Below are 12557 nucleotides of genomic sequence, written 5' to 3' on the forward strand. Positions count from 1 at the left end.
CTGTAAGCTTGATTGTAAATATTTTATTCTTAGAGTAGGTATCTTTAAATTAGTTTCTTTTTTACTAAACTTTTCAGTTAAACTTGCTACCAAACTCTCCAACTCACTGACATATACATATATATATATAATTTTTTTGAAAAGGAGGGAATAAGTTAAATACCATGATGATTCTGAATAGGTGAATTTGCCTCATGTGCATTGTTTATATTTGCAATAGCTTTCAATACAGCCATAACTAATTAACTTAAAAGCATTATTTGCTTTACCTGTTGGCTAACGACAGGTAAAAGAGTTGTCCATTCCTAACTTTGCTTGTTTGCAGCCAATTATCTAAGCTCCTGCAAACAGCACAGAAACTTATAGAGCTTTAAGTTCTGATCCAAGAAAGGGTGAAACCCCATAAATTCCAGTTAGGTAAGCAAACTCTCACTTTAGATTAAGGAACTTCAATAGCTCATTTTAAACTATTTACTCTAGAAGAAGGGAATAGACAATTATATTATGAGTTTTGCAACCTTATAGACTAAATTAGGCTATTGAAGTTGTATTATCTTACATGGGAATTTGTCTAAAAGATACAAAAAAAAATTAAGTGGTCAAACCAAGATTTTACTTCCACTGTAACAGTCGCTGCCATGTAGAAGAATAAGCATTTCATTGCCAAGTTTGAATGTAACAAGAAAATACCTGCTTTTTGCCTTATATCAGAGAACTTGTTTTCTAAGAAAGATTCTAACGTAATTTCCTTTTCATACGAGATAGAACAATTTTAACACAAAGCAATCTGAGTGAAAAGGTGAACCAAATTCTTTAAAACAGTTGAAGAAATAGAGAAATATGAAATGGTAATATTTTCTTTTTCTGTTTTTTAATTTAACTACAAAAGGGAGCACAAAGCATTATTTTGTTCAGCAAGATCTTCCTGCTTTTCTGAAAATACATTGATTAGAAGCAGTGTGTTAGAGGTACTGATACAGAGGCTAGAAAAAGGTGTATGTATCTGCAATGAGAATACAAAAATTATATGTAAGTAAATACAGAAACTTCTCTGTAACTTGTACCACAGTTTTTGAAAGTTTCTTTCAAATCTTTGAACTTGTCCAAATTCTGGTGCAGTGAATGCATCAAGGGATACTAAAACTGGAGAAATGTCTGAACAGCATCATCGTCCTCAAGGCAGTCAGGTCTCTGAACAGACTCTCCTTCAGGATTCTGGCTAGAAGAGGACGAAAACAGGAGAAAAGAATGCAATGATGTAGCAAAATAATCACTAAACCCAAGATATTTAATTTTCCATTACATTTAAAAAATCTTAATTCTACTCACCTTCTCCTGGATTCCAAACAGATTCTTCAGCTTGCACCTGACTGGTCCTGAATAACTACATCTCACAGTCTTCTGGGTGCTCATCAGTATTGTCTCTTTGTGAAACTGTGTTAATTATACGGTGAAAAAAGAGGGTTTGCCCCAACTTTTTCTATAATGAACAAACATATTGTTGATGGGAAGTCATAGAAATATATAACACTCTCATAGGGGAAATAAAAAAAACCCACAAAACTAAATTCAGGAATTTGCACGATGCACGAATAACATGCATGCTTACTAATATAGTGAAATAATAGTGGCTACTTGTACAAAGGTATGAAACCCCAAAATCCCAAGCAAGCATAACTGTGGAAGAAGTAACTTTTAAAACCGATTCCAAGTAAGCTTTTATCAATATTTCCATTTGTAATAAATGAAAGATCTTTGAAAGAGAATTTTGAATGCAGTGCACACAACTCACATGGTATGATGACAGCCTATGCAGTGTTTTAGCATATGTAGACCAGACTACAAGTAGAGTCTGACAAAACCTAAGAAGGCAGACCTGGCTAAGAGTCAGGAGTCACGCTTATTAAATTGAACTCTCAGGGGTATCATGCAATCAGAGGTCACAATCGAGGCAACAGAAGCAATGTCACGATATCAGAGAAAGGGCCAATTCAGACCTGCTCCCTGACAGGCAGCGAGGTCACGGCTTGCGGCAAATAACTGTATTAAAAGGGAATATTCTCTGCACACTTTTAGAACTGTCATCTGAACAAACAAAGCCAGGTCATTGGTAGGTTAAATCAGAACTTTCTGCTTTAGTTGCACATAGCTTCCTTTCTTTTTACATTCATTACGAATTTCTCAATTACAAAATATAGATCAGCCACTAAAGCAGATTCTCAGTAAATTTAAGTTTGAGATACACAGTAGTGTCTAAATTCCCCATTTTAAAAAGCTAAATTCTATCTTTGAGAAAATATATCTCTGGCCTCTTCAGAAACTGAAAATTGCTAAGCTTGTTTCATATTAGAAAACAATAAGCATGCAAAAGCTTTAGGGAAATGTCTTTCCACAGTCAATTTCTTAGTAAGCCTGATACTGAATCTGCATTTAGAAATCATTAAAAAAAATGAAGTTGTTAATAATCTCCTTGCTTAATGATGACTGCGAAAGTGAAATCAAGTTGTTCTTTTGTTTGGCTGCTTGGATTTCTTTATCTCGTTACCTGCCCTGGGTTATCTACAAGATTCTACTACTGTAGCAATTATGAAATTATAACCATGTTGGATTAATTAACCTGACAATAAACCTGCAAAGGAAGAACTATTCTAGACTGTCATGTGAATAGAATTTTATTCAAAAATATTATCTCTCTATGCAGCCTTTCTTAGGAATATGAGAAAAAAAATATATAAAATAACTGGAAAATTCAGTATTTCTACCTTTTTTATACATGTAAGCCAGATAAAATATCTGCAGTTCATACATCAAAACAGCACAAACCTACTAATTTCAAACAACTGCTAGAATGTTTCTGTGTTGCACATGGTAAGAAGTGAACTGTAAAATTATGAAGTTGGAAGATGTACATCATAGAAATAACAGCATAGAAGTTATACAGATATCACTTCATGATTGTACATTTTTATTAAAATATTTCAATTACTTGACTTGCAATTGCTTGTAAAATCATCTAAGTCTCCCATACATGCTATTTTATATATTACATGAAACTTATTCCTTGGAAATTCTTTTTCAAGATGAACATTTCTGAAATGGATTCATGATACTTTTGTAGATACAGACTATACACTTTCTGTGGCCTACGTTAAAATAGCATTTGCATACCAATATGATTTTAATGATTGAAATACTCAGTTTGGAAAATGCTTAGAATATATCTCAAAATGCACTTTTAATGACCTCTTCATTAGCAATTGGTTTTTTGAAGTGTAAAAAGAGTATTGGGCATTATTCAGTAAAAGCAAAACAAACAAACAAACCACCCCAATACTGACTACAGTCCCCAGGCATCCAAACAGAGGGCAACAAATTCAACAATTAGTTTTAACTAGACTTACTAAACCCAAGTGCTGCAACACTTTATTTCAGAGGAATTTAGCCAAATCTATTCTCCTTTACCCCCTCCAACCAAATCCATTTGGATTTAACTTGTTGCTAAAATTATCTGTCTTTTGCACTCTAAGACCTGGGTCACAACCTTACTTAGGGACAGGAAATAGTTATCAGGTCACTGAATGGTCAAATGAAAAAGGATTTGAAATGCTTCGGTACTCAGGGGTCTATTCATCCAAAATGATTGCCTTATGTAGTATTAAAAGCTGTGAACGTGGAGTAAACTAGTTTATGTATATGTTGGTTGAAATGCAGATATCTACACCACCTAGCTTTTGGACATGAATGTCAAGGAAAGGTGAAACAAGAGACGTAGAATCTCAGAAGATGCAAATAAAACTATCTGAACTACTTTGTTACCTTATTCAACAATGAGAGACACTAATTTTCAACATCTGATGACATTTTGGGTGAAATCTCTTTCCCACTGAAGTCATCCTTCAGTAGTTATTAGCAAAAAACGTTAAGACTTTTTGTTGTTGTTGTTCTTACACAAAGTTCCTTTTAGGTAAAAGATTGGTAAACCACTATGGTATGGAAGCACAGTCGATAGATATTCCAAGTTTTGGAATTTTGGTAGCTCAGAGACCACGTTTAAGTCTGATGCACTCATGAAGTCCTGATACTACCACCAACTACAACAGTCCGCAAAACAGTGGATACATGAACAAAGATAATACACAGGCAGGTGAAATATGTGGTCAAAATGTGAATACAGAAACCCTAAAGACTAGAAACACAGTGATAATCCATAATATTAATTTTGCATGTACCTATGGCAAACACCTCCTGTTTGGGATCGTTAGGCAAACAGAAAATAACTTTTTTTTTTTTAATGCGAAAAGAAAGAATATTACTAAAAATGTCAAATGTCTAGATAATTTATAAATATTCACTGCATAAATGCACAGAAATGTTGTTTTACACATTTATTTTTAAACATATACCATAATTTCAGGATTGCTTCATTCCACAAATACTGAAAAAATCCTACAGTATCATTGATGGACAGGAGGTTAGAAAATTAGGCACAGATTTTATTTTTTACTTTTATTTTATAATAAGAAACTGGGCCACTATAACTATGTAACTGAAGCTTGAGTGCGTGCACTGTAAGGCCCCTGCAGTCTTTTACAACTTTTCCGCACACCGCTGTTGTGAACTGGGTTTGCACTCTGCCAGCAGAGCAGCTCTGACCCATGGAGAGCACTCCTTCAGATCAACACTGCCTCAGGCTTTACTGCTTTCTCCAAGAAGTCTTACATTTCAGGCATCAAGTTGAATTTCTTCTGGAGATGATTAACCCAAACCCATGACAGATTTTTTCCAAGATATCCAACTCCTTATGTTTATTTTATCCTGGCTCTTTTTGGATGTACTGGACACAAGTAACCTACTCATTTTACATGTTAAAGGGCTGGTGGAGAGCCATTAATTCCTTAAAATGAGAAAATATTTCAATGTGAGAGTTCTGTTTTGTGAGCTCAAACTAAATAATAAGAAACAAAGTCACAGAATTCTGATTTTAAAAGATAGCTTCCCCCACACACTACAGGTTTCTGTAATGTATTTTCATCACATTTCAGGTAAGACCTTACATTCCCTAGAAATGCATTATTCTGTCATCTTTGTCAGTTATGTATGGTTTAGAAACTGCATCCCTAATGTGGCATACAAACTTAAAGCCTGGGAGATATGTAATAATTGCATTTTACTGTAAACATGGCAATTCAGCTAGTAGAATTGCAGCAAGGCCAGATTTAGAATGTGGTTATTAGTCCTTTTCAGACTACTGCTCAATAAAAAATGACTTTATTTAGAAATGGATGCTCACAAAAAATACGCTTCCTGGGAGCTGATGCCACATATATTTTTCCATTTAAAATAGCTAATTTCTAAAAGAGGAAATCAGCTAGCACAAAGTATTAGCTATAGTTCAATGTCTTTTTAAATGCTTTAAAGAAATAAACTAAAAAATATTGAAAGTACAGAAAAATATTAATATTAGCATTCTATTTTCAGTTACTTGTCTTAACTCTCATGCAGATATTTAAAAGAATCAAGTGATTCAAATCAACAAAGAGTCTATTTAATTACTATATATATATTTTTCTTCAATGTATTCACATTTCCTAACACAGAAAACCTAAGAAACTATCTTGATCATTATGTAACAATATTTTAATGAGCTTACATTATTAACTTTAAATTACCACTTTCCAAAGTCTCAAGGTCACGTTTTTAATTAGCAGTAGGAATAATAATCTATAAGAATGTTTTGCAACATTTTTCTTTTGAGACTACAAGGAGTTTCATAATTGTGAACTACCAGAAAGCTGGAAAACAGACAACTTTAAAGAGATACTTGATATTTATCCTCCAGTCATATGACATAATGACAAGATCATTTTACCTCTTATTCTTGTTCCAATATGAAAAATAAATGTTATTTCTACTGACAATTTAAAGAGAAATTAATAAATATTTCCATAATCAAAAGCCACCTGAGAAAGCATAATATGTTCGTTATCAAATTCGTATTGGTGAAATCTGTCTCAACATTATACTCATTACATTTTCTTTAGTCACCAATGAGCATAAAACGACAGGAAATACAGTACAGCCAATTAGAACTATATGTTCCCAAACTACAGCAAACATATCTTGACAACGTAGTCCAACACATTTTTAATATAGTTAAGGTTCCTGGCATTGGTCATTGTGAACATTCCTGAGTGAAGTCAAGTTGTATTGTTTCCACTTCTTTAAAGGGTATGGTTTAGATGTGCCACCAATGGATATAGATATGGATACAACTAAAAATTAATAGACTATATACACCAATAAATCACCTAGTCTACATAATTAATTAGATCCTAGTCTATCATATTTTGATAAATTTAGTGAATCATACCCAAATAATACTTGGATTGTTTGATTGGACTCTCAGTTGATCTACTGCATTCTTCCAACTTGCTGTACAGATTGGAATCTATCTCATTCCACTGAACAAAAATTACTTGGATAACCCACTAAAATTGTTGTGGCAGATGGATAAAAGAGGACCACAAAAGACTTATACTGTTCCCAAAGCTTGTAGCAAAACAATGTGCTAGGCCTTGGGGCTCCTTCTTTACTTTTGAGCTGCCGTACCAGTACCTGGTTGGGAAAGCAGGTATCCTTCCTCTGTGTAAATGAAATTACAGACCCTGTAATTACAGACCCACAGCTGGCAGAGATAATCTGTTAGATGTGAGGCCAGGACTAACTGGAACTTCTCAAAAAAGAAGGAATCAAGGATAGATTCTTCTTCACTTCCTCATCTACTCTATCCAAAATGATCAAGACTATTTTACGCTAAATCAACAACTGAAATAGCCTCCAGACAACAAGAGGAGAAGCAGTCATAAAGCTTCTAAAAATATGCTTTGCTGAAAAACAGGAAACGATGAAAATTATCTGTGTTCCTTATAACATTTCCAAAATTTTGAGATCTTTGAAATGTCACAATCTACAAAACACAGAAAACTCTCCAAGAATGTTCATTAAAACAGTAAGCAGACATATTTTGTTTGTTGACTAACTAGCACTAACCGAAATTCAACAACCATGCTGGAAGCATAACCCTATCACACCAAAAAGCACTGTAATATACATAATCCCAAGAAATGTCCAGGAAATAATCAGAAGTGTAAGTACATTAAGTCAGGCTTTCATCTGTCTTCAGGTTTTTGATCAGGCTATAGTTTCTTAAGAGAAGAAGCAAACACATATTTACACTTGCATATTCTGTCATTTACTGCACAGCCTTCTAAAGTTATAGTCACAATATATAATTATGAATCAAAAATATTATTTATTTCAATAATAGTTTCAATGAATCTGTGTTACACAATAACCACATACATTAAAATAATTTGAAATAAACTGAAACAGCATCTAGACAGAAAGTACTTGGATTACAAAATGCATATTGGTACTACAAATTACATCAGTTCAGAATTTACTTTCCTTTCAAAATATATAAATAAAATATATAAATATATAAATATATAAATATAAAATTTATATTAAATATATAAATATATAATATATAAATAAAATAAGCGATATGCTCATTGAATTCCTATACCTACTTATACTCTCGATACATGCATATATATTTGTGTGTGTATACACACATGTGTTGTACGCATATGTGTTGGCACATACACATATATAGACACACGCACATACATTAACACACATTTAATTATACTCCCATGGTTTGTCCCTCCTTCACATGTTGCTTGTGTTTTAAAGAGGTAGGTTCTTGTCTGCTGGAAAGTTTCCTCATGCTGTTGATGAAGCATGTAATACAAAAGTGTTTGTCTCTGGCTAACTTCTGTGTGCTATTGTAATATAAACGTGAAACAATGGTCCCTTGTGGGGATTTTTCTAACGTCAGTGAGTAAAGTATGATGACTCTTCTAAAATTTCAGAAAAAAAATATGATGTCATTCAAGTTTTGGAAATATACTTTCCTATAATATGTATGTCAAATCAGAGATTTGCGAATTGTCCTATGAGATTAAAGTTATGTATAAGTTTTGAAAAATTGATTTGAACATTTTGCATATCAGCTTATCACAACTTTTGTAACAGGATTGCATTAACACTGTGTACTCACTATGTTTAGGTATTCCTTTAAAGACATTGCATGATACAACACTGTTGGTATGACGCAGTAGCTTAGATGAGAAGGCAAATTATGACAAAATATAACCTTTATCTAAGAAACACACAATCATCAGATATTAAGCTAATTCTTTTTCGCTCTTCAATTTTATACCTCATATTTTTTCCTTTTTGTCTTATTTGTATTTTTAAACAGAAACTAAAGACACAATGAAGATAAAAGATATTCATCATACATTTTAACCAGATTACCTCTTCTGTATTCACTGCCATGATGTGTTCCAGTTTGAAAATCTAAAACAGTTCTAATTGTTTCACTTCCGAGGGCATCCCCTTTCAAAAGTAGCGATTCTGTTATTTAACAGATAACACATGTGTTCTTGCTGTTGATGCTATGGTTTCTCCCTCCATTTCCCAATTTAAAGAAATAAAGCAGGAATATTTAGAATGTGTGTGTGGGGGTAGATTTATTTAGTGGTTTATGAAGGAGATGGATAGGAGTTTAAATTTTCTACCAGAGCACTGACTAGCAGTCTGTGAACGCAAAAGGGCTTGAATGGAGGAAGTTTATTTCCACCATGCAATGGACTAGTCTGTGTTCTCTCTTGACTTAAAATACAGTGTCTACAAGATTTATGGATACAGAGTGAAAACATTCCAACTTCTTGTTAAAGAAAGAACTCCCACTGCAGAACAGACCCACAGAAATCGATTCCAGGCAAAAGAGGAAGAAATGGTCAAAAGGTGAGAGAGGGGAAATGGGAAACAAGCTTTTCTATGAGTGAGGGAAGAAATGACTGATAACACAACTCTGTGAAGTTATCATGCAAGTGCTTTGCTTTGTAGTAGATAACCCATGAAGAGTTACCAAATTCTAAATTTAGAAACTCTTAGTTCTGTCTGACGGTATCCCACATACATGTAAATAAATGCTCTGTGCTGCACTCTGGGTTCTAATGCACACCCTAGTGTTTTCTGGCCATACCACCTGAAGTAGCAATGCCTCAGGTAGAAGGACATTTTAATGTTCTGGTCAAGCAGAAGATTATTGCTCCTCTTCTTGAAGACTCAGCAGATTGCATTTAAGTAGCCAATTGCTGAAAAAAAACCCTCAGTTTATTATCTGGCCAAAGGAGTACAATGGTCCTTGGCATGAAAGATAAACAAGAGTGCCACTGGGTGCTTGCCTTTTGACATCTAATCTGCTACGATGCCTTCTCTCCATGTATTTAAAACCAATTTCATCAGTATTTAAGATATGTACGCTTATCTTCCAAAATACCAGGCTGGAAAAGATAAATGTCTGCAGGCAGGAACAGAAAAATCGGTAGCAGTAAAGCTAGGCTAAACCTACACTGACTTTAGGGTACTGAGCCTGGGATCAAGCTGATCTCTGACTGGGTTATGAACATTCACACTACTGCTTGTAGGCTTTTGGCATCCAGTGTTTTGCAGGCAGTCTGCATGTCCTATTCCTTCAGCGTATGACACATCCACAGGAACACATATAAGACACTGGGAAAGGAAAATCAGGCACAGCATACACAGAAACTCTATATTCTAGGTAAATTAATGCCTGCATCCAAGGCATATAATGGCACAAACATTTTTTTTCTCTTTAGAATTCACTAAGAATTGTTTCCAACCAAATCTGAGCATGGGCTTATGAATATGAGGCAAATCTGGACTTTCATATAACTAGGTTAATTGACCGAATTGCAGTTCACATATACTCAGATTGATTGCACACCTGTCTCAGGTTCTAATTTCTATCCCCATTCAATGAATGTTAATATAGTATTCTTATTTTTAATTTTACTTTGTGTGATTGCGAATAAATCAGATAGCATTCGGGTATGTCTTGAAAACAGATAAAAAGACAGAGGTGAAAACATTCTGAGCAAGCTACTGAGTTGCAGAAGGAATCGAAACAATCTGAAAACAATGCCTCAGGAGATCCTCAGTTTCTTACCACTAGAATATTTTAAATAGACTTGATAGTATTGAAACCAAGGAGTTTTAGCATCAATTTCAACAGTAAAACAGCTACATCAGTATTTAAATGTTTTTTTTGGAAAGCCAATTTTATATTTACATGCTGAAGATTATTTTCTTGTCTTCTGTCAAATGGTGGGTTTTTAGGGAATATTTATGAAAGTAGATTCCGAAAAACATATTAACAATTCTCAGGAATTAACGACTAGCTTGAGAAAAGGTGACAATGACATGAAGAATTTGAAGTGATATTTCATTTATAAAATTTTATTCTAATGCTTTGTATTCTATACCTCTGTGACATGTTTTAATGTGTTTTATGATGAAGATTTGATAAAAAATAAATAAATTAGGTACCAGTTAATTATGAATTAATCTCTAGCAGCACCCCATGCCCTCCCCAATTAATTGAAGTTGAAATGTTTCACTGGTGTAACTTGAGATATCCACGAACAGATAAGGGCCTTAAATTCCTGCCTTCTATTTGTGCATATTGTTTTACATTTCAAGTAGGCTTGCTTAGAAGACATTACAAGATACATACGCATATATGCATAGAGATAAAGTGAAATACTTGTACATACCTTCAAAGTAACCAGCATTTACAGACTGTGTCTTCCTTGGTGGTTTCACATGGAGATGTTTATTTTCATTGTTTTTGAACAACGCCAGGCGCACAGCTGGGTCTAGATGACAAGAATAAGTTAAAATCAAAGGTCTGACCTGGCTCATTCATTCCTTCAAGCAGCTTTTCACCTCTTAGCCACTTAATAAATGAAAATACCTTTAAAAGTTGGATTTATATTCACAAAGGATTACACTTTCTAAAATAAAGCAATGTAAATATATGTGTAACTGAGAATCAAAGGCACTATTTTGCAGGGTTTTAACACTGTTGATCTTTTAGCTAGCTCATCTCCAAATTATAATAAAAATAAATTCTGAAGCATATATTTGCACAAAATATTTTAAAAATCTGGTTTAATTAAAGCAGAAATATTAACAAAATATATGGCAAACACTGCTTCTAAAAGCTTTGGTTCAGAATTATTCAGTTGTCTAAATAAAGTCATTTATACCTAAAAATGTTAACAGGAGGCAGTTTATTTTTCGAGGCTGAACTTGCACATCCTTGTGTCATCCTTATTGAAATCAAAAATACTCCCGAAGTCTATAGATTCATCTATATGTCACAGTATGAAATCTTGATTAGTTTCATAACAGTTATTTTGAAATCTTTGCAAAGAAGCAAAGATGAGCACAGAATTGTTTATAAATCTAGATCATACCTGTTTCTAGACTGGAAAAAAACAAAGTTTAATTAACGAAATCTAAACTAATGCAAACCCACTCAAATCAGGAAAGGTGATTTTCTTGCATTATTTCTTATGTGGAGGAAGAATTGTTTGCTTGGCACAGGAGGAAAGTATGAGTTTAAAGGAAACAGTGGGTTAGAAAGAATAAACCAGAAAGTTATTAAAAAAAGAAAAAAAAAGGACTGAGAAGAATGTAGAGAGAAAAGCAGATACACAGTGATCAGCAAAAGTATAAGGTTTTGCAGATACAACACTGAGCATGATAACATGAATAACAGAAAACCAAAGGAAAAATCAAAGTAGTATATGTCGCATGGTTAAAAGAAGAAAACAATAGCACAACCAGACAAATGCACTCTCAGGAATATCTGAGAAACAACAAGGCAGAAGAGGTTTGTCTACAAAGGTGACTGTAAGCTATCAGAAAAGGGTAGAAATTAATAAGAACAAAGAGGGAAAACAGCTATATAACTTAGCAAGAAAGTACATACGACAAGGAAAAGTTCTACTTTTCACAAAGAATGCAAATGTAGCAAAAATGAATATGAGACAGTGCCAGAATAGATAGAGCAGGAAAACAGAAGACATGGAAAGACTCAAAGAACATTCAGACAGAGAAAGCTTATGTGACTATTTATATCTGCTGCTTCATTTTGAGCTTGTTACATGACCCTGCTGGTGTTTATTCAATGAGTTTATAAGAGCATCTATTATATAATACTGCAGTAAAAAAGTACCTTATTTTTTTGTTTGTTTCCTTATGTACAGAAAAAAAGGATCAGAATGCCTTGTTAAGTCAGTGTTTTGGGATTTTATGTGTGTGTGGTGGGTTTGTTTGTTGTTTTGTTTGGTTTTTGTTTTTTCTAGGTCTCTATATTTGCAGTAGATGCTTCAGCTACAAACTAATGGAACATAAAGGGATCCTATGAGCTCCACTTTTCCTCAGAAAATGCTTGACACAAGCAAGATGATGCTGACATACTGTACCTTCGCCTTATAAGCCTGGAGAAGATCTTTAATGGGGTGTGGATACGATAAGAGATAACGAATTGACAAAACATTGTCAAAATGTTATGGTGTTCTTGGTCAGCCCACACTGCAGCAGCATTTGAA

At 33.8% G+C, this 12557-nt stretch overlaps 1 protein-coding gene across 1 annotated transcript in view; it reads right to left on the reverse strand.

Annotated features, from left to right (window-relative positions):
- LRRIQ1 (leucine rich repeats and IQ motif containing 1) overlaps positions 1-12557 on the reverse strand; it is a gene marked incomplete at both ends in the record, with an annotated part of 109381 nt that overhangs the window by 31886 nt on the left and 64938 nt on the right. Inside the window, one exon of the mRNA XM_082065663.1 lies at positions 10713-10814. Coding sequence (XP_081921789.1) covers positions 10713-10814 — 102 coding nt within the window. The remainder of the gene's footprint in view (positions 1-10712; positions 10815-12557) is intronic.

This window comes from Streptopelia decaocto (genome assembly GCF_964273445.1).
Source record: "Streptopelia decaocto genome assembly, chromosome: 1".
NCBI lineage: Eukaryota > Metazoa > Chordata > Aves > Columbiformes > Columbidae > Streptopelia > Streptopelia decaocto.